At 45.3% G+C, this 23,140-nt stretch overlaps 1 protein-coding gene across 4 annotated transcripts in view; it reads right to left on the bottom strand.

Annotated features, from left to right (window-relative positions):
• Positions 1-13,681: 13,681 nt before the first annotated feature.
• MXRA5 (matrix remodeling associated 5) overlaps positions 13,682-23,140 on the bottom strand; it is a 122,304-nt gene continuing 112,845 nt past the window's right edge. For all 4 annotated transcript variants that reach the window (XM_082375449.1, XM_082375451.1, XM_082375450.1 and 1 more), the window contains 2 exons: positions 20,633-21,533; positions 13,682-16,728 (listed from right to left, as the gene is read on the bottom strand). In XM_082375449.1, the coding sequence (XP_082231575.1) occupies positions 14,820-16,728; positions 20,633-21,533 (2,810 nt within the window). In that variant the 3' untranslated portion in view covers positions 13,682-14,819. The remainder of the gene's footprint in view (positions 16,729-20,632; positions 21,534-23,140) is intronic.

The raw sequence follows: 23,140 nt of genomic DNA on the forward strand, positions 1-23,140 counted from the left end.
TACTGGGTCTTCTCTCTTTTGCTCGTGTCCCTGGCTTGGCCAAGGAAACTTGTGATCCGCCCCGCTCCCCGCGTGTTTTCTCTCGCTGGCTTCTGTGGTTGGGAACAGGGGCGGCCGCAGTCAACCCATCACTGCCGTGTGCTGAGAGGGAAGTCTGAGCTCCAGAGCTGTCTGTGTGCGTCTGCGATTCTTTCTTGCTGACAAGAAAAGAAAGAATAGGGAGGGGGTCTGTGTCTGCGCCTCCTGGTGGAGAGCCGGTCCCCCCCCCCCACCAGCCCCAGATGCAGCCAATCACCCTGGGTCCTCTACTTCCAGGCACACAGCTTTGCAGGCCAGCTGGGACTGTGCCTCTGAGTGGATTTTACTGGGCTTTGCAGCAACTTTGGGTAGGTTTTCTGGGTTGGGTCTTTATTGCCTCCATTTGGGCCAAGTAACAAAGGCTTTATAGGAGGCTAAGAAAACTTTCACCAGTCTCCAACCAGCATGCACTTGGGGTTATGACAATGCATCTTTAAATCAAAATCAAAATCTCCAGTTTACCCCCTTGTAGGCATCGGCCTGATGCTCTACATTCTCACTGAGCTAGCTATGGTTTGATTTTTGCCCCAATACCTCTGGTATCTTTTTTTTTTTTAATTGAATTATACTTGATTTACAATGCTATGTTAATTACTGCTGTACAGCAAAGTGACTCAGTTGTGCATATATATATATATATATACACACACACACATACATTCTTTTTTTATATATTCTTTTCCACTATGGTTTATCATAAGATATTGAATATAGTTCTCTGTACTGTGCAGTAGGTCCTTGTTGTTTATCCAGTCTTCTTTTGGCATCTTTAGCTCAGATCATATCAATGAGTGTCTAACAGTCAAAAACGTTAAACTTTAAAATAATGGAATAGATACATTTTTTAAAATGTAATTATTTCTGAATCTGGTGATATTGAATAGAATCTAGTTAATTTCTAATTATTTGCCAGATAACTTCAATTCATCGTCTGAAAAAAACAGCTTCACCTTTGGACTTACCCCTTCTTGCTGAAGGAGATACATTCCTGTTAGTCACTCAGATTCAACTATTTTTAGATAGGGATATTTCCTCTTTGACATGCAAACAGTCACCACATCTTAGAGAATCTTCCTGTCGTATTTCACAACCACCTTTTCTCCTTTCTCTTTTTGGTCAACCCCCTTCAATCAGACTTTCATCAATCCTTGTCTGGATTATGACAATCACCTCCCAACGAATTTTACCAGGAGCCCCATTAATTTTTCCCAGTGGGAATCATGCCAATTTACCATGTCCCCATTAATTTTCTTGAAGTTTCTTAGCAGTCAAAGAATCTATGGTATGTCATCAAAAACAAACAAAACCCATAGAACTATTCCATATCGACTGTGCCATTCATCTTATCATGGACAATTCGTCATAACACAGCACAACGGGCATACTCAGCTTCCTCTTACACCCCACACTCCGTGAACCTCAGCCCTAAGCTAAATCGAACCATTCACTGTTTCTCAGAGACCCAGGAATCCACATCCTTGTGTCTTCCTCAAGATCATTTTCTTCCAAGGATGTTTGTCTGCCATCTGTGCTTGATCAAATCATAACCCTCCTTGACTGACACTTCTTCTAAGACCCTTTTCTCATCCAATTGTATACCCTCTTTAAAACTCTTTCAACTACCCCTGTTAATGAGCGTTTAGTTGGTGGTCTATTCTGTCCTTGGGGTCATTGGGTTATCTCACTCATTTTTCTCCACCGAATTGTGAATCGACGATCAATAGTAGGTCTTCACTAAATATGAGAAGACGTAAAGCAATGCCACTGATACGTACGTAAGGACATGGAATTATCATATCTCTCTAAGAAGTCCATGCAAATCTGACTGCCCGTGGACCTCTACAGCTAAGAATAAAGGTTGGATCTCAAAAGGAAACTCAATTCATAAACAAGTTGGCACGCCATTTTATCAGCTATTTTAATAGCAAACACAATAAAAATGGCACTTCTGTCACATAAAGCTAACATAAACAACACTTGATAGGGCAAAACCTATTGCTACCTTGTACTGCTTATAAACCCAAGACACAGAGTCAGGGGGGAAAGAAACGTTTCCAAGTTCCTAAACACAGACACATGCAGAATTTGGGCAGTAAGTGAGAGAATATGAAGGATTCCAAGTTATGCTTTTATTATTTTGCTTCTTTTCAAACCATGTGGAACTCATTAGATTTCTTTTCCATGCAGTCCTCTGCTACACAGAGACAATAATGTATCTGGGAACCAAAAGGACCAGAATTGGTGGTAGGTTGATGTGTGAGAATCAGACCTGGGAAGATTCGACCTGGAGAATCTTTCAGGAAACATGGTGGGTTCTGAGGGTCTCCTGTAGAGTCCACTATAAATGCTCTATCCTGTCCTTTGATCTCAGATCTCTCCCATATGAGTGAATCTTTATTATTCAGTTCTGAGGCTTGGATTGCTTACTGAGGCGGGTTCTGTTTATTGTGGTAAGCTGCTTTTTAAAAAAGTGGTCTCTCTGCATTTGATGTAGGGAATTCCAGTCAGAAAAGAATTGTTTATATATTTATAAGGCCCAGAGTCCTGGTGAGTAACTCGGTCAAAGCCGAGGCGTCATGTCCTCGGGCAACACTTGGGAGCTCAGGTTTGGCGAGACACCTGCTTTACAAACTCTAATCGCGTCCTGTTCTTCTTTATAAGATGTATCACGACTGTTTATCCATGGATTACTGTGTAGTTATTCATTAAATTTTCGCCTCCATTTTTGACGTTTTTATTATGCTCTTTTCACCTTGTTTGGCACAAGGCACATATGTTTGGCATATGCTCAAAAATATGCATTTAATGAATGCATGAAGGAGATAAGCTATACAATAAGTGGTGTGTGAAGTGGACTGTCTTTCAAACACACGCACTCAGATTTGTAGTGCTTGACAATTTCCATGGTGTAAATACTCCACTAGAGTTGAGGCCAAGCTATCCATGGTTGACCAGATGGCTCTCAGAATTCCTGGCTGTTTGACTTGGCTTCTTACAGCCAAGGTGAGCCTCTGCATACACGGTTCATCCACAGTGTGTGAGAAAGGTCTTTGGTGCATGGAAACACCCCTTCTCAACAAAAGAACATGGTTAGTAACTTAGGGTCAGAAGGATTCTTGTTGATTTAATTTTTTTTATTGAAGTATAGTACATTTACAATGTTGTGTTAATTTCTGCTGTATAGCAAGGTGATTCAGGTATACATATATAAGCATTCTTTTAAAAAATATTCTTTTCCATTATGGTTTATCACAGGATATTGAATATAGTTCCCTGTGCTCTACAGTAGGACCTTGCTGTTTATCCATCCTATATATAATAGTTTGCATCTGCTAACCCCAAACTCCTAAGCCATCCCTCCCTCCCCCCTTCCCCCTTGGCAACCACAAGTCTGTTCTCTATGTCTTTGAGTCTGTTTCTCTTTCGTAGATAAGTTCATTTGTGTCATATTTTAGATTCTACATACAAGTTATATCATATAATATTTATCTTTCTCTTTCTGACTTACTTCACTCAATATGATAATCTCTAGTTGCATCATGTTGCTGCAAATGACATGATTTCATTCATTTTTATGACTGAGTAATATTCCATTACATATATCTATATATCTATATAGCTATATATATCTCACATGTTCTTTATCCATTTATCTGTCGATGGACATTTAGGTGGTTTCCATGTCTTGGCTATTGTAAATAATGCTGCTATGAAAATAGGGGTGCATTTATCTTTTTGAATTAGTGTTTTGTCTGGATATATGCCCAGGAGTGGGATTGCTGGATTATATGGTAGTTATATTTTTAGTTTTTTGAGGACCCTTCATACTGTTCTCCACCAACTTACATTCCCACCAACAGTGTAGGAGGGTTCCATTTTATCCACACCCTCTCCAGCATTTGTTATTTGTAGACTTTTTAAAGATGGCCATTCTGATCGGTGTGAGATGATACCTCATTGCGGTTTTGATTTGCATTTCTCTAATAATTAGTGATGTTGAGCATCTTTTCATGTGCCTATTGGCCATTTGTATTTCTAGAAAGATTCTTCTTAAATAAATATTTGCTTTGTGTTGCCTGATGCAGATTTTCTTGAGTAGAAAAGCCCTTGTTTCTTTTTTAGAGCATCTGTCAGAACCAGAGTTTTGAGCTTTACCTAAGAAATGCTGCTCCAGATACATTGTCCTTCTGTTAACAATCAGAAATGCTGTCAACCGGTGGCTTTGGGACGTATAGTCAATAGAACAGAACAAGAAACATAAATAAGAGATCTAACAATTGGGGAAGAGAATAAGCTATATTTTTTCACAGACAATACGATCAATTAAGTAGCTCTGCTGAAAATGATGTATGTAAAAAAGACCTCCATGAAAAGATTTAGCAAAAGTATTCAAGACTTCCATGAAAAAAAGATCACAGCGTTTCTGGCAGATATAAAAAGCAGATTATTAGTATGAACAATTCATGTCCTTGTGTGGGAAGACTCAATCTCATAAAATACAAATATTGCAAAACTAATTCATATTTTTTTAAAATTCCAATTGAAATATTGATGACTTTTTGTTATGAAATCTTGGAAAATAAAATTTATCTCAGGGCAAAACTGGACCAGAATGCAGATAGCAATATGGGAAATACTAAGAAACTTGCCCTCTCATGTTAAAATATGACATAACACACCCTACAATAAGCCAGAGAACCAAAACCCACAGGGGTATTTAATGTGAGGGAAACTTCTGATTACTGGGAAAATAACACATCAATACATGGTACTAGAAAAATTGGTTTAATGAGTCAAAAAAGTCAGGTGTTTTCATCTCATATCGTAGAGCCAAGTGAGTTACAAATGTTTTGAGTTTTGATATTTAAAAATGAGAAATATTTTAAAAGTATGTAGGAGAATACCTAATCTCAGAATGAAGAAGGACTTTCTAAACATACAAAAGGATTAAAAAAAGAGAGGGAATAAAAGAGAGATACAGCTACAAACAGTTTCAAAACGCCTGTACTTCCAAAGATTGCAGTTCTCCAAACAACTGAAAAAAAATGATGAGTGGAAAAAACATGTGCTATATTTAGAACAAGTATTGATGCCTTGTTGTGTATTTGCTGCACTTAGGGTGCGTTAATGCCTTGTTATGTAAATTATTACATTGCTCAGCAAGAAATCCTAAACAGCTCAAAAACTAATAACTAATTCCTCCATGAAATGGCCAACTTATGTATTTTGACAATTAATTACAAAGTATGAAAGACAGAAAATACAGTGCCACCTTTGAGTATAAAATTAGGAATTGTTAAAGTGAGAGCAGTTCTTAGGCATAAAGGGTAGAAAGATAGCATCCTTACATGCCAGTACGGTGGCCACGGGAAGTGGAAAGCCTTTTAAAAAAGGTTTTCGACAGCACTTCCAAAACGGTTTGCAAGAGCCTTAAAAATGTTCACACCCTTCACTGTTGCAATGATATATCTCAGAATTCAGAGATTTATGAGACAGTCTTTGCAGAGACAGCCAAAAATGGAAAACAATGTAGATATCCACCAAGATAGGATTAAATACTTAATGGCACATCCACTGAATGGGGTATTAGCCTGACTAATGACATGGGGAGATGCAAATCACATTGTTACATGGAAAATAAATGGACTTAAAATCATATAGTTTGGCTTATAAATAGAATATATATATATATTATATATATATATATATTTTTTTTTTTTTTCACAAAATCTGAACGTGTTCAGAGAGTTTATCCTTGGGTAATGGGATTGTGAATTTTTGTGTGTGAATAATTTCCATTTGTTCCTATATTTCTATATTATTTTTAGTTATTTATAAAATTTATACTATAAAATAAGGGTTTAAATCTCAGTAGAGTAGAAGCTTGCTATGCGACATTAGAAACGTGGTCTTTTCCTCCCAAAAGGCCCCCAACTCCCAGATCCACCTTTTTTCTGGGCAATTCCTTCTGTCCCTTCAGCAACCTGGCCTCATGGTGGGTGGCCTTGTGTGCACTTCTCTGGTTTCTGCTGGAAAGATGTCAAGAAAGATTATTTTCCTCCATTTTGAAATGTACTCAATGTGGTATTTTCTGCAGGAAAAATCTCAGTGGTTATTTTTTTTAAATTATTAGCTTAAATAACAGCTTTGACAAAATGTCTCATTTTCCAGAATCAACAATAAGAAAATGAAAAAGCAGTGGATACTAATCCAGTTCTCTGAAAAATTGTGTTTTTAATCTCTTCCTTTAACTATTGATTTAAAATAGACCTCCAGCTCCTGCCATCGTTCAGAAAGAAAAATAGAAAGAGAGCTTTTATACAGAATCTATTTTTATAATCATTCAGAGCCAAGGAAGTCCATAAACTCCAATTCTTCATCCAGACCCAGAAAATGTATCATTGAATTATTTTGACATATTTCATAGATGCTATACAAGACAAAATAGTAAAAAGAGACTGCATGAACCTTCATGGTACACATGAATTCTCTTAGATGAGCTTGTGTTTTTTTATCATTGTTTTTCAATGCCACGTCGCCAGACATTAATGGAAAATAGCCTTGTTTTTTCCTTCCAAAAGCAGTATGTCTGCATTTTTTTTTTAATAACAGAAAGCTGAATTAGGTTTTTCACTAACAATGCATCACTACTCCCAATCTTTCTAGGACTTTGTAAAAATTAAAATATACTTTACTCGTTCTGTCTCTTAAATGATAAAGGGGTCGTCAGAGTCCAGATGCCTTCATTGCAACATTGTACAAAATTTTAACGTATGCCACGTTTAATAATCCAACTGAAATGCTGACCTGGACTTCAGACAGTCTTTCTCTGCCACTCGCAGACGGCAAGAATTGGGGCTGGCCACGGAATCCCATGAACTAGAGTAAAGACATAATAGTGAAAGTTCCGTTGCTAAAGTCACAGTGTATATGAAAGATTTTGAAAATTGCCACTCCTGTGCAAATTTGAGTTCCACTATCAATCCATCAAGATGATAATAACAATAATAATAATGACTTTTAAAAAAAACAATTTCCATGGCACACCCTTGAGAAATCTTATCTTATTTAAACATCACAACGTTTTTATGGCTTAATGTGTCACGTGGGACAATGCTATAGGTAAGATAAATAAATGGCTTAATGTTTCATGTGGGATGATGGTACGGCTGAGATAAACCTCAGGCTTGCAGATGCGTAACACAACAAGCATGGTTTTCCACTTTCAAGAGCAAGGATGGTTCTCAAGAGCCATGGTGGGCATAAGAGGAAAGGTGACGGGGACCGGAGCCCAACAGAACCCACAGGGCAGCCCATGCCAGGTGTTTGTGTCTATGGTGATTCAGGAACTCAGGTCCTTCCTATCTTGTGGCTCCTCCATTCCCTGGTCCCTTGTAACCTCTTTACTCAGTTGGGGGATGGGAAAAGAGCCAGAAAGGCATCTCTGCATCTTCACCTTCTCAGCCTGGAAGGGACACACGTCATTGGTGAGAATTAGTCACGTGATTCCACCTCCAAGCAACGATCCTGGGAAATATAGACTCTGCCTGGGATGCTGTACTCCCACCAACGTTCTGCCGTACGGCAGCTGGTGCTTGAGGCTTGGGGGACGGGTAACCAAGCACCTCTGCCTCAGGGAACTTGCACTGCTCTTAACATTTTAACAGTGAAGGAATTGAGATAACTAGGAGCCAGATTTAGATCCAGGCTACAAGGTGGTAGGATTGCTTCTGAAAAAAATATGTCTTCTGGGCACTAAAATGTGAGTGGCATACCAAAAAAAGAGGACCAAGATTTTTAAAATTCATTTTTGGGGGTTGAAAATGTCCCCTAAGTTGTGTGTTCCCTCCTCTGTGTGACTCTTTGGATTACCCAACTCTACAGTTGGAATTCCATCTGTTTACTTCTCCACGTGTCACTACAGACACTCCAAAGACAAAGAGAAAGGACATTTAAAATAAGAAATAACTTCTAAGATGACGTTAGGACGTGTGAAAGGACCTGGTTACTATGAAGGATTGTGGCATGCTTTTCTATGGATGGAAGAGTTTTTGTAAACAGATGAGAAGCTGTAACTGGGACAAATGGATCCTGTATGATATTTTTATGGTGTGTGGACCCGGCCCAGGTGGGCAGTGGTGTGCGGACTGTGAGATTTATGTGAATATTTTGTGTAGTAAACAATTCGGCCGGTAATTTAAAATTGATTGTATAGTATGCTTAAATGTGAGTCCTTGAATCTTGAATTCCAATACATATTCACATATACAATTTTATATTAATTTGTATATATTGTATACATTTATATATTATATACTATACCTGTCTACCTATATCTATCTGTCACCTATCAATGTATCTATCTGTGTCTATGTATGTATGTATGTATCTGTGTAACTATGTCTATCTATGTATCTATCGTCTATTATCTATCTATCTATCAATGTAACTATCATCTATCTATTTATCGTCTACCTCTCTCTCTCTATTCTGATTTCCTGTTTGTGTCCTCACTACTTCGCCCTCTATCTCAACTTCCTCCTGACAGCCCAGCCATGGGAAACTTTCTACATAATCTAAAAGTGTCCTAGCGAGTTTTCTAAAACAAAAACATATCTTTCCGATGATTTATGCTACCCTACTGGGGGGGCGGGGCACAGCTGTGGGATTTTTAAAAATATGACTTTTGACCTTTGTTCCACCATCCATATGTTATCTCGGTGGTTTTCCCAGTAATCTATAAAGTGAGCGGTATCCCTGCCATCGGACACATACAGAAATGGAAGTTCGTGTAGATGACACCAAGGTTCCCACAGCTGTTAAGGGGCAGAACCTAAATTCCAGCCCACGTCTCAGCTGCTCAAGGCTTCGTTGGTTCTGCCATAAACTTCTAATCAGCCTCATGGCTGAGCAGAGCCCAGCACAGCACACAGGTCGGTTCTGATTCTGATTCTGTTCTGCAACATGGCTTTGGATGGACAAGTCACAGCCAAGGTCGCCTGGTGTAGGACTGAACCATATCATCTCTATGAACCCTTCCCCAGAAATCAACTCTTCCAAGAGCAGGGGTGAAGCTTCAGTGGGATACAGTGTGTGCAAGTGCTTTGGAAACCATAGCTATATTTTTTAAACCCTGGAGAAAAGTAGCAAGGATCGTGGGAATAGCAATGCATACTAAGAACAGGCAAAGGATCGGGCTGTGTTCTAAGCACCTTACTCCCTATCTGCACAATGACCCTATGAGGGGGGTGTGCAGTAATTCCTCTCTCTCAGAAGTCTGGAAACAGAAGCATAGCGAGCTTAAGCAACACGCACCAAGCTTCTGATTTCTGGATGGAGAGGGGTCCTACAGTATGGTGGAAATTAGCACATTAGAATGTCCCATGGAGCATTAAACCATGAAGAAATGCAGTGGATTCCGGTACAGATTTGCCAAACCATTGGCAGGATGCCAGCGCTAAAACCCTCCACATGTTCATCTCAGCCTCGATGAACATATTATCGCTGGGGCTTCTCTCGCAAAGATTCTGGTCTAGTTAGTGGGTTGAACAGTGGACTTCCAAAAGATACGTCCACATACTAATCCCTGGAAACTATGAATAGGATTTTACTTAGGAAAAGGATTTTTGCAGATGTAATTAACTTAAGGATCTTGAGATGAGGTCCTCCTGGAGGAGGGTGGCCCTACCTCCAATGACAGGGTCCTTCTAAGAGAAAGAAGAGGGGAGACCCAGACACAGAAGAGAAGCCCCGGGAAGATGAAGGCAGAGATGGGAGGGATGTGACCACAAGCCCAAGGACACCTGGAGCCCCCAGAAGCTGGAAGAGGCAGGAAGGACCCTCCCCTGGAGTCTCCGGAGGGAGTATGGACCTGGGACACCTTGACCTCAGACGTCTGGTCTCTAGGATGGGGGAGGATGAATTTCAATTGTTTTGAGCCACGTGGTTTGTGGTCATTTGTTCCAGGAGGTGCAGGAAATGAACATACCAGGGCATGAGAAATTTTTAATCTCCTTAGTTGATTACAACTGGAAGCCAAGGAGAACCACTAGCTTGCCTTGTCATTACAAGATTAACGTACAGTAGAGTCTCTTAGGAAGGAGGCTGAATAGCCAGACACTCAGGATGGAGCTAAAAGGACCTTTGGGCTCCCCCTGCCCCCCAACATACCCCCCATAACCTCAGGTCCTCTTGGGATCCAGGAACTCACCACACTGCCCATCCTTAGTCTGGTCTTACACGATTAAAAGTGCAGAAAAATATCCTGCTCGGCATCTTGCAGTGTGAATTCAGTAGCAGGTCACCCCTCACCAGGACTAAAGTCCTGTCCAGATTCTTCGGAATGAGAGCTGCATTTGCAATTACACACCAAATCTTAAAGAGTGGGTTTAAAAGCCTGGCTTGGGTTTTGTTTTTCAGTGAGGACCTGGGAACAGTCGAAGAGTGACAATTGACGGCTAACCGAGATTTGTGCTTGTGCACACAGATTTACAAGCACATATACCAGATGTGAGAAGTTGGTCATTTGGGAGGAAAAAAACCCCCTATCTTTTAGTTAGTATATTATTTACAAATCACAACAGAACCATATGTGATTGCAATGAATGATCTCAAACCACATACACCCCCCATTCTGAGCAAACTATTTTAAAAGACTCTTAGGATGACTAAATCTCAAAGTCCTTGGGTACCTCTCATTGTGACTGTCTCCACTAGAAAATTTTTAAGATTTGTGTTTGTTTTTCCACGGATGCTATAACCAATTATATCAAACGGGTTGTCTTAAAACAAAAGGGATTCATCCTCTCTCAGTCCTGGAGGCCAGACGTCTAAGATCAAGGAGTCATCAGGGTCGGTTCCTTCTGGAGGCTCCAGGGGAGGGTCCTTCCCGCCTCTTCCAGCTTCTGGGGGCTCCAGGTGTCCCTGGGCTTGCGGCCTCATCCCTCCCGTCTCTGCCTCTGTCTTCATGTGGCTTCTCCTCTGTGTCTGTGTCTCTCCTCTTCTGTGTCTTATAAGGACACTGTCATTGGATTTAGGGCCACCCTCATCCAGGAGGACCTCATCTCAGACCCTTCACTGCATCACATCTGCAAAGACCCTATTTCCATGTAAGGTCCCATTCTGACATTCCAGGTAGACATGGATTTTTGGAGAACATTATTCAACCAACTACGATATCATAGCATTTTCAACCAAAAAGGAAACACTTATTTAAACTCTAGTCCAAATATGCCTATTACTTTTTATCTGTTGCTCGACCGCAGGTCACCTTGCTGGAGGCTGGAACTTTCTTCGAAATATTTTTGCTGCGGGGGGAGCAGTGCTTCCCTCCTATGCATGTTATCCTGCCCAGACATCCCTCTTTCTTAGCCCAGTAAAAATGGCTTCTCCATCAAATAAATATCCCTTAGACTTCCATATGACGTGGCCTTTGAGTCCCCTGGGACAGGAACACCCCCTAGAACCACGATTAATGCTTCTGAGTGTCTCAGCCTTGTAGCAACCTGACTTGTAGTCTTATGTCTTTTGAGAAGATGCAGAGTGTAGACCACCATATACCTCTTCATGTCATGCTACCTCGCCTACATCAGGACAAGGCAAGTCCTTAAGAATGTATGTTGAAGGAAATTCCTGGCAATCCAGTGCTTCCACCGCAGGGGGCACAGGTTCCATCCCTGGTCGGGGAACTAAGATCTCGCCAGCCACACAGTGCGGCCAAAAAAAAAAAAGAATGTATGTGTAGCTCACCTACAGAAGTTTACCACCAGTTCTTAACCTTACACGAACCCAGAATGATGGGACAGGGAGATGCTTCACCAGTTTTTTCTAGGTGATGTGTATACAGCAGCCTATGCCTTGGTTGCTGCACCATCCTGGGTCTCACCTTCTGAGGCAGTCAGCCCAAATGAATGTGTTTCTAAAATTCCTTGCTGCATTTATTTCTCTAGCACAGTGGTTTCCAACCAGGAGCGATTCTGCAACTCAGAGGGCATGTGGCAACGCCTGGAGACATTTTTGGTTGTCCAACTCGGGGAGAGGAGGGTGGAACGTGATACTGGCATGTAGTGGGTGGCGGCCAGGGGTGCTGCCCACAGCCCACAGTGAAGGACAGCACCCCCCCCCCATGGAGGATGGCTCAGCCCCAGAGAGCAAGCGTGCCGAGATTTGGAGACTGCCTTAGCATGACAGACTCAATCTGTTGGTCTGTCTCTCTCTCTGTCTCTCTCTACCCACCTATCCATCCATCCATTTGTCATCTATCTTCCCTATCTATATATCTATCATCTATCTAATCTATCATCACCACCATCATCATCTAGCTATTATCTATCTACTATCTACTGATGTATCTATCAGTCAACTATCCACCTATCAGCTATGAATATATGTATCATGTATGTCATGTATCTACCATCTATCTTCAACATCTAGCTATTATCTACTATATATTTACGTATCTATCAATCATCTGTCTATCCATCCATCCATCCACATACATATCTATTTATCTCTATCATCTATCTCATGTATCTTATCTATCATCTATTGTCTACCTATCAATCGTATGTATCATCTATCATATATTTATGTATGTGTCAATCATCTATCCATCCATCCACACACCTATCTCATCTATCATTTATCTGTCTTATCTAGCATATCATCTACCTATTTTCTTCCTATCTATCATCTATCTACCTACCTATCAAATTGTATCTATTTAAGATCTATGGTGGTGGTTCTCAACTAAGGGTGATGGGGGGACATTGAAAATACCCAGAGCCATTCTTTGATTGTCAGCCCTGGAGGGGAGGATCCTACTGGCATCTCGTGGATAAAGCCTACAGATGCCACTAAAAACGCTACAGTGCACAGGACAGCCCTCACCCCAGAAAATGATCCAGCCCCAAATGTCCGTAGTGCTAGTGTGGAGAAACCCTGTCCTGGATGAAGGGTTTGTCTATGGAGGATGAACTCTTCAAGCAGGATGTGTTTCCTACACATCAGGGTACCCTGGTGCCCATCCTGGTACCTGGCACACCCCAAGGGCTGTGTAGTTATCCTTAAGCAAATAAATGGATTCATAAGTGAGACAGTGTCCGTGCTTCCCACAGTCTTGAAAAGCCAAGCTCTCTTTCATTTCAATGACTGCCATTCTTTCCAGATTGGCAGCATGGTCAAAAGTCACATTCTTCCCAAATATTTATCTTGAGTTTGCTTTTTTCCTTCCTCTCGGGGGAAGCCAAAGAATGCATATTTGAGGAATACTGCTACACGCACCCAAGATGTCTCTTCCCTGAAGAACACTGGCTGCAGGATTGCTGTGGCACCCTTTCTTCAGCCTCAACTTACCCTGCTTCATACTGGAGCTGGTCCCACCTTACCTTCCTGTCAAAGACTCTGCTGGAGCTGCCACCTTGGACTTAAGTTTCCTTGCTGGTGAAATACTCACAGAAAACAGAATAATTCCAAGGTGGTGGACAAAAGCAGTTTTTCAACCAATCTGATCTAGCAGTTTTTCAACCAATCTGATCTGATCTGATCAGATCTAACCAATCTGAAGTGCTTTTGCCCTTGAAAATATCACTGTCATGACTGCCTGTTTCTTTGGAAAATACTATTTTATTATCCAATGTACATTATTTTGACCTTAAAAATACAGTAAAGCAGTCATGGAAATAAGAGATCTATTTTCCGTGGACACAAATTGACAGGAGGAAAGATATTTCTGGGCTTCTCTGGAAGGCTCTGGATTTATTCTGTGCGGTCACAACTTACCTTTGTCCTCCCTCTCCTGTCGTCTCCCCGGTCCCGCACAGCTCTCTCCGGATAAATTTTATTATCAACAAGGAAATCCAATATCTCAGCATCCCCTACCGGAGGGTCGCTGGGAAAGGTAATATAACAGTGGTTCATGAATTTGAAGGAAGTCGGGAAGGAAACTGGTTTTAATTGCATTTCCGTGCCTGCTCTAATGTATCCAAGCCTTGTAAAGACCAATAATTTATTATTTTTAATGAGACAGAAAGTACGTCTTTCGCTTTCTACTCTCATCGTCTGATTAGAAAGAAAAAAAATATATATATATATATAAAACACTATATAAAAAGTGAGTTCCAGGGAGAAAGCGTTCTTTCCTATAAAATGGGAGCTGTACTGTAGGACACGTGTACGTGAAACACAAACAAACAAACAACCCTCTGGTTCTCAGCCCTTGTCGGGCAAACTGGAGTTCTGAAGTGACAGAAGAAATAACGGAAAGACGGACACTCATTCTAGAACGTTCTATCATGTTAAAACGGCAGCGGGTTAACTAGGTAATGCATCTTCCGCGGGGGTAGCAAGGCACTGTGAATCTCTACAGCTTCTTTGCAGTGAATGCTCCTTAGATATCCTACAGACGCCCGTTCAAGCATCAGGATGGTGCCAGCAACACAGAATTTGTCATTTGCGCCCAAGTCCTGTGAAATGCAAGGCAAGAGCATATAGCATCCTGTAAACATGAAAGAAAGTCCCCAGAGAGGCTGACACCTGCTTCCCGTGTCTGCGTTGCTTCCTTTCGTCAACAAGCACAGGTCAAGGTCGACGTGAGCCTGAAACCCAAGCCGGAGGGGGCCACCGTGCCCCGGGACAAATCCTTTTAGAGCCCTGACTCTCCGGCCCCAGCTGTGAACCCAAAGGAGGCTCTGTTCTAAGTTCCGAAGCAGCGCCCGTGGAGCCCACGGTGTCCTCCCGGGGCTTCAGTAGACGTGGACGTAGGTTGTTTTTGAGTCACGGCCCAGTAGGTTTTTGGCGGTGCACTTGTAGAAGCCCGCGTCCCTCTGGGCGGCCTGCTGGATGGTTAACGACCCCTGTGGGTGAAGAAACCTGTTCCCGTAGAGACGGGGCTGCGCTCCCGCGGTCAGATGCGATTTGTCCGGCAGCTCCCAGCTTATCTCGGCTTTGGGAATGCCCACGGCCATACAGTTCATCTTCACGGTGCTCCCGGGCCGGGTGTAGATGACGGGCGTGGGCTCACTGGTGATCCGGGGAGGATAGGCAATCACGATCACCGGGACGTTCACGACGGAAGGTCCGTACTCCGTGTCCGCCTTGCACACGTAGGTGCCCCTGTCGAAGACGGACGCGTCACGCACGGTGAGGGTACCGTTTTCCCACAGGGTGACGCGTCCTCGGACCTGGGGACCCTCCAGCACCACGCCGCTGGGCAGCGTCCACGAGGAGCGGGTCTGCCGGGCCCCCGGAAGGATGCAGGGCAGCTGCAGGGTCTCCCCGTTGATGATGTTGACCAGGTTGTGGTACTGGTTGCTCGCTTCGGGCTTCAGCCCCACCTTCAGAGACACCAGCCTCTCCGAGTAGCCCGCCGAGTTCCTGGCCACGCAGCGGTAAGCCCCGGCGTCCACGGAGGAAAGGCCGCTGATGTGTAGCATCCCGTCGCCCTTGTGGTAGAACCTCTGCAGCTGGTGGCCACTCTGCAGCTCCGTCCCGTTGGGAAGGACCCACAGCAGGGTGGGTGTCGGGGTCCCAGCCGCTGAGCAGTTGAGACTGATGGTGTGGCCAGCCATGGCGGTGATCTTCTCGCTGACCGGGTCGTGGAAGATGGGCTTCTCCACGGGCTCCAAGACCGTGAGCTGGACAATGAGTCTGGCTTCCCCACCTTCATTACGCCCAATGCACGCCAGCTGGACGGAGTCGCTCTTCCTCAGACTCTTGATGTCCAGGGTACCGTTGCGATGGATGGTGATGCGGTTGCCATAGTAAGGGGCCGGCAGGACCACGCCCTCGGGAAAGGCCCACAGCACTCTTGGCGTGGGGATGCCTTCCGCCTTGCAGTCGATGAGTTTGCGACTCCCGCCTGGGGCAATCTCCCGCACTGTGGTGATGGCGTTGGGGTGCCCGTTGATCTTGGGCGACTGGACGTTGACGTGAATCCAGACCGTCTTCCTATCCTCCCCGGCGCTGTTCCTGACCACGCAGGTGTAGTTGCCGCTGTCCGAGCGCTGGGCTTTCTGGATAAGGAGAGTGCCGTCCTGATATATCTGGTACTTGTCGGAGGAGGTGGGGATCAGCCTGTTGGCCGGAGAAAGCCAGGTCACCCTGGGCGTGGGTTCCCCTTTGGCCTCACAAGCCACGGTGACCACGTCCCCGTAGGGGACCTGGACCACGGAGTACGTCTTATTCCGGATGACGGCGGGCTCGGTCACCACCTTGACGCGCACCCTCATCTCATCCTTGCCAACCTGATTTTCGGCAAAGCAGGTGTAGTCACCCTCCTCTCGCAACCCGACCTCGTTGAAGTAGAGGGTTCCGTTGTTGAAAACGACGTAGCGCTTGGTCCGTCCACCGCTGTCGTCAGACTGCATGAAAGAGTTGACCAGGCTGCCATCCGGGAGGCTCCAGGAGATCTCGGGGTTGGGCAGCCCGGTGGCCCTGCAGTCCACTTTGAGGTCACCACCGTAAAAGACCCTGTGGTCATTCTCCTCCTTATGCTCGATCTTGGCTGGTTTCATGACCACATTTACCTTGAGCATGACGAAGTCATCGCCAACCTTATTCCGGGCGACGCACAGGTAATCCCCTGCATCTTTATCCGTGACGGATTTCACCACCAGGGTCCCGTTGGCAAACGCCTTGATCCTGGTATCAAAGCTGACCGAGAGAAAGAAAACAGAATAAGATGTCAGTCTCCCAAACGCTCTCTCTCCCGGCTTGAGGTCACCAGAACGAAACAAAAACTTGTGGTTCTCAGAACCTTCGGCGCACAGGGCTGCTGCTGAAAATGTTGGATGGATTTTGCAGCCCGGAGGGGACGGCCATCCAAACGCAGAAGTGATTTATTTACCACAATTAAGAACGCCCCAGTGGAGCCTGACCTTTGGCTGGCCTGGCCACTGATTCGAAGATGTGAAATGCAGTCTAAGACATCAGCCCGGTTTGTGTGGGCGTGTGTGGATCAAATATTTGCCTGGTTGTCAGTGTGGAGCTTGTTGTAATGATAAAATCAGATAAAATTCTAGAGTCCGGGACAGAATGAATATGCATTAACCTTAGGAAGAGGTGAAATTTTTCCTAAAAATTTTATAGACGATTTTTATTCTTGACAATTTTTATGATGTTGTATCCCATTATGAGGCAAACAGGCAGCAAAGTAGCTACAGTATGAATCATGTAGTTGCGGTTATACCCAGAGTTTCGATGCTGTGATTGGATTCTTCAGAATTTGGTGCTATTGGTGTAAAAGCTTCTTCCCTAGAATCTGTAACGAAAGCTTCATGACCCTCACCAGCTCGTACCCTCCTGCTGACGTTCCATTTCTCCACGCGGTAGACCTAAACTCACACACTGCTGAGTTAATATTTGAGAAAGATTTTTCAGTTTAAAAAGGCAACGTGGAAAGAAAGACAGAAATATCTTCACTAGGTGTGTGACATTTTTGTAAATATATATCGGTATGTCCTCCAGCAACGCAGAACTAATGTTTTGAATAACAAGGCAAAGAGATTTGGGAGGTTCCTACTTTAAACGTGTCCAGATTGAAAATGTCAATTACTTATAAATTATAATTCTGGCATCTGCAGGGAGAGCTTGATTATTCATCCCTAAATATTTCCTGCACACTGTGTCATTCTAATAGCACGTCTGGAATTGTGTCACTGATTTAAAAAAAAAAAAAGTGTCTGCCTATGATGGAATTCAGCCTGATTATTGTTCGTCAAAGCACCTACTAACAAGGACCACGTAACGTGTCTTGTTGGCCATGAGTGAGAGTCAAGTCAACATGAATTAGTAGGTCATTCGATAGGAGTGGAGCAGACAAAGGTATTTTAATGACTCTTGGAGTTAGAATCCAAAAATGTATATAGTAGCACATGTCTGTAAACATTTAGAAACTTCTATAGCAGCAAATCCTAACCTTCGTCATTATCTGAATCAACAGAGCAACTCTGAGAAAGACGGCTGGCTACACATCACAGGAGACTTCGCTTCGAGACACGAAAGTCCAGCAGCTCTGTTTTAAAACGGTGCCAGTGTGTAGGCAGGGCAAACAGCCCGTTCTTTTAAAAAACTCACATGGGCTGTTTAATTACACTTTTCTAAGAATGTAATTAGCCAGAATCTAGGAATAATGAAGCTACAGAGACTGAAGCTTATGATTTATAGCGAGATACTAGTAGAATGGCCCCAATTCACACTGGAACTACATTCCCTCACTTCAGTGTTCATTCAGCACTGCCTCAGCCTCGCCAGTGTCAATGGGAAACAATCCTCTGCACGGCAGGACACTGGCTCAGCTGGAAGATACTGCGGGGAAAAGCGGGTATGCGGTATTCTGGACCGATTGTGCAGGGTACACTAGGCACCACCCAGCCACCTGAAGTTAAAATACGGGCTGTGAGAAGGCGACTTCGCCCTTTTCCTGCGTTGGAAGGAGACTGGACAGACCAGACATAGCCGCACAGAACCTTGGATGCCGCTTTTGATCACATCCCGGGGAGGAACCCGCGCTGAGGTGGGCTCCTGTCTGAGCTGCCAGGCTGTGTGGGCTGAAGACGCACCACAAGCCAGGGGGTTTCCAACATGGCGTCACTGATGTGCCTTTGCTTCCATGTTGCCAATCATTGTCTCTTTCCTCTGCATCTTGAAACGCTTACTAAAGAGACAACGGCTTTTTGGGATCTACCTCAGGGTTTCTCGCCTCGGCACTACTGCTATCAGGGGCTGGGTGACTCTCTGTGGTGAGGCATTCTGTGCACGGCGGGGTTTTGAGCAGCATCCGGGTCTCCACTAATTAAAGGGTAGCAACCCTTCCCCACGAGCTGTGACAACTAAAAATATGTCCAGACACTGATGAGTGCCCCCTGGTAGACAGAACTGTCTAGCTGAGAACCACTTCCATAGATAGACAGGTGATAGACAAAGAGTTAGAGATAGATAAAGATAGATGATAGAACAGATAAATGACATACGATATATAGATACAGGGAACACATGATAGAGACAAATGGAAAGATACTATATAGATAAATAATACATATCAGATAGGTGATGACAGATAGATAAAAATAAATGATAGATAGATAGACACAGATGATAGAGAGAGAGAGGTAAGATGGATGGATAGGTAGGTAGACAGAGCTAGAGATAGATGAAGACAGATGATTAGATAAATGTCAGATGATATATATAGATACATAGAATAGATGACAGATAGGCAGATTGAAAGATACTAGATAAACGATAGATATCAGATAGGTGATGTTAGATACAGAAAAATAGATGATTGGTAAATAGGTTAAAGAGTTTGAGCTAGATATAGATAGGTGAGGGTTGACAGATAGATACATAGAATAGAGGATAGATAGGCAGATGGAAAGATACTAGATAGATAAACAATAGATATCAGATAGGTGATGTTAGATATATAAAAATAGATGATTGGTAAATAGGTAAAGAGTTTGAGCTAGATATAGATAGGTGAGGGGCGACAGATAGATACATAGAATGGAGGATAGATGGGCAGATGGAAAGATACTAGATAAACGATAGATATCAGATAGGTGATGATAGATAAAAATAAATGATAGATAGATGATTGACAGATGGGAGATAGATAGATAGGGAGACAGATAGATAGATAGTTTTCCTCGCTGAGACAGTATCTCTCAGCCTCAGCACTACTGATACTTGGGGCCGGACGACTCTCTGACGTGGGGCGTCCTGTGCACTGTGGGGTGCCGAGAATCATCTCTGGTCTGCACACACCACAGGCCAGTAGCACCCCCTCCTCGTCCCCCAAGTCTCATCCACCAAAAATGTCTCCCAAAACTGCGCAATGTCCCCTGGGGACAAAATCCCACTTGGCTGAGACCCACTGCTCTAGATTCATACATCTGCGAACTGAAGATGGGGCAAGGCAAGGTGCTTTTTTTCCTAGCCAAGATGAACTTTTAGAATTCCAGATGTGCTACCTTTGTGCTGCCATATGCCTTTAATTTTTTTGCTTTACCTACTTTCCTTCTATTGCTAACACATTGGAAGATAAGATCTGAAGCTCCTATGTGTTTGGTTGAGATTAGGATGAGAAGACAACAAATTGTTTTATCTAATTATTTAAATACACTTAAAAATACGATCGTGAAAACAAAAGCTCTTGGTTTATCTTTCTCTGGAGGCGGGGAGTAGAGGAGCAGGGCCAAGGGCTAGGTGTTTGCTCTGCATCTCAACTGATAAAGACGAGATTGGGACTTCCCTGGCGGTCCAGCGGTCAACACTCTGTGCTCCCAGTGCCGGGGGCAAGGGTTCGATCCCTGGGCGGGGAACGAAGATCCCACATGCCGCCCGGAAAAAAAGAAAAAAGACAAGATTTCATCGTGTGAGAAAGCAATGCCCCCCACCCGGCCCACACAGGAAGCCACAACGCCTGTGCGTCAGCACTGGCGACAAGGAGTCATTCCTCTTTCTGCCCGACCCCACGAGGAGGTGTCCCCGGCCTCCAGAGGGGGGACGGGCTCAGGAGCCCCGGGACCGCTGGCGGCGCAGGAGCGCCACGTACCTGAAGAGCGCGTCTATCATCCGCTTGGACGGCAGTCTCCAGAGGATGCGCGGCCAGGGGTCTCCGGAGGCGCTGCAGTCCAGCTGGAGGGTCCCCCCGTAGCGGACGTCGGTCCTCTGCGGGGAGGTGCCGGTGATGCGTGCGTTGGCGGCGGCGCGCTGCACGGTGAGCCGCACGGTCCTGCGCGCCGAGCCCACCAGGTTGGCGGCCACGCACTCGTAGCGCCCGCTGTCCTTGGGCGCCAGGTTGCGGATGTAGAGGGTCCCGTTGGGGAAGACGAAGAGGTTGTCGTGGATGAACTGCGAAGGGCGGACTTGCGTGCCGTCCCACAGCGCCCAGCGCACGCTGGGCGAGGGCGCGGCCTTGGCGGTGCAGTGCATGTGGATGCTGAGGCCGGGGGGCAGCGAGATGTTCTCCAGCTTCTCCTGCTGGATGACGGGCGGGAGCGCCGCCACGTGCAGGCGGATGGCCAGGCTGTCCGCGCCGGCTGCGTTGCTGGCCACGCACTTGTACACGCCTCTGTCCGCGAAGGACGCCTCCTTGATGGACAGGGTCCGGTTCTCGTGCAGCGTGACCCTGCCCTCGACGGGGGACACGGTCTGCCACACCCTCCTGTCGGGGAAGATCCAGGAGATCTGGGGAGCTGGGGTCCCCTTGGCCAAACACTCCATGGCGATGGTGTCGCCCAGGTAGACGGTGACATCCTTGTAGTGGGCAGCTAGGATCTGAGGCTGCTGCCCCGTGACTGACAGCAGGACCACCATCCTGTCTGCTCCGTGCAGGTTTTTGGCCGTGCACATGTACTGGCCGCGGTCCTGCACCTGTACGTTTCGGATGACGAAGGTGCCGTTCTTCAGGACTTCAAACCGCTGTACTCTGGTGTTGGGGGTCATGAGGGCACCTGGAAACCGAAAGCAGGCACCATCAGGTTCAATGTAAACACGGTCTTTCCAAAGGGACGGAACAAGGATTATGAGTTAATCTGATTCTCCTCGTTATGTCCAGACAGAAAAAGCAAAAGACCCACCACCCAATTTCTCTGATATTCTTCTTGACTCTTACACTAATCCCCAAATCAGGGCATATGCCACCTTCAGGCCAAGGCAGCACATATGGTTTTCAGAGAGGGTTCTGGAAGCCGTCACGAGCCCCAGGGTCTCTCAAGGTGGCCTCTTCATTTACTTTAGGTACTGGAGAGGCAGCGCCACTTTGCTCAGCCTCTGCCTCATTGTGCGGACGCTGTCCTCCTGAGGTCCCCAGGTCGGCTGCGGGGACGCCCCAGGTTCACAGTCTCTGTCTGCCTCTGTCCGGCCAGGCTCCTGAGAGCGACATAGGGCTGGTCATTCTCTGCCCCGTCTGGTTGAGTTGCGCTCTAACTCAGGCTTCCGGATGGTGCCTGAGAGTCCCACCTCTACAGTCAGGGGGCACACGCCCCTCCTTCTCCCCACTGTCTATACTCCCTGTATTTCATAGCCCATCTCTCAGGACTCTGCCACAGTCAGGGTCTGTAATAATCAAGTGTTTCTGATGCTTTGACATGCTGGGGTCTTGCTGACCTTCCAGGGATGGCCAATTCCTAGAGATAGCAAAGGACCCACCTTCCAAATGCAAACTGACACATCCAGAGCCTACCCCCCACTCCCTGCTCTGAGTGGCTCCCATACTCTGGGCCACAATCCACCTGCCCTCATCCCCCCCAGGGCAGGTACCAGACAACTAGGGCAGCCCTTGCACCCAGGACCTGCTGGAATTATTCACACCAGCCCATCGTAATCCTGCTCACCCTGCCTCACCTGTTCCTTCCTGCGAAAATCACAACAAAGGCTCTTGTCTGGTTTTCCCCCTTTCCCTCTGCCTCCTGACCGGCCCTGGTGCTTCCCCGTGTAACCCTGTGTGGTGTGCTGTGCCCCCTCCTCTTGGGAACCGTGAGTGACCAAGTGTCTTTTCAACGGCAGTCATCTCCCGACCTGTTAGCCTCGCCATACCTGAATAATAACAAATCCTATGTTTAAAAACTGGAAAGCCCCAGAAAACCCTGAGTTTCAATCCTCCCATCCTATCCCACGCTGCTTGGTTCCTGGGTCCATGCGCCCGTCAATGGGCTATTCGTTTTAGTTTTGACGAACTCCTCTGCTTCTTTTCCTAATAATTTTCTCTAAGCTGGGAGTCCTGCCTTTGCATGGAACCTTGGAACCCTGGACGCTCTCCCCAGCCCTAGCACTGAGGATTCATGTCCCCTACCTCCTAAGTTACCTGACACTTCCCACGACAAGGCTTTCCGCCATGGATGGGGTATTCCAGGTGAGTCTTCCCAACCCACCTGGTCACAGGGAAACAGGTGTTGGTTGATGACAGTATAACCTCCCCGTCTTGAAGGTGATGCAGGTCACCCTGCTCCGGGTCCAAGCCCTCCTGAATGACAGGTGACTGTGGGCATGCAAAGCCTCCTGCTGCCCCCCAACCACCTCCCCATGGATGGGTTTCATGACGCAGCGATCCGAAAGTGCT

Source organism: Balaenoptera borealis, assembly GCF_965194805.1.
Source record: "Balaenoptera borealis genome assembly, chromosome: X".
Lineage (NCBI taxonomy): Eukaryota > Metazoa > Chordata > Mammalia > Artiodactyla > Balaenopteridae > Balaenoptera > Balaenoptera borealis.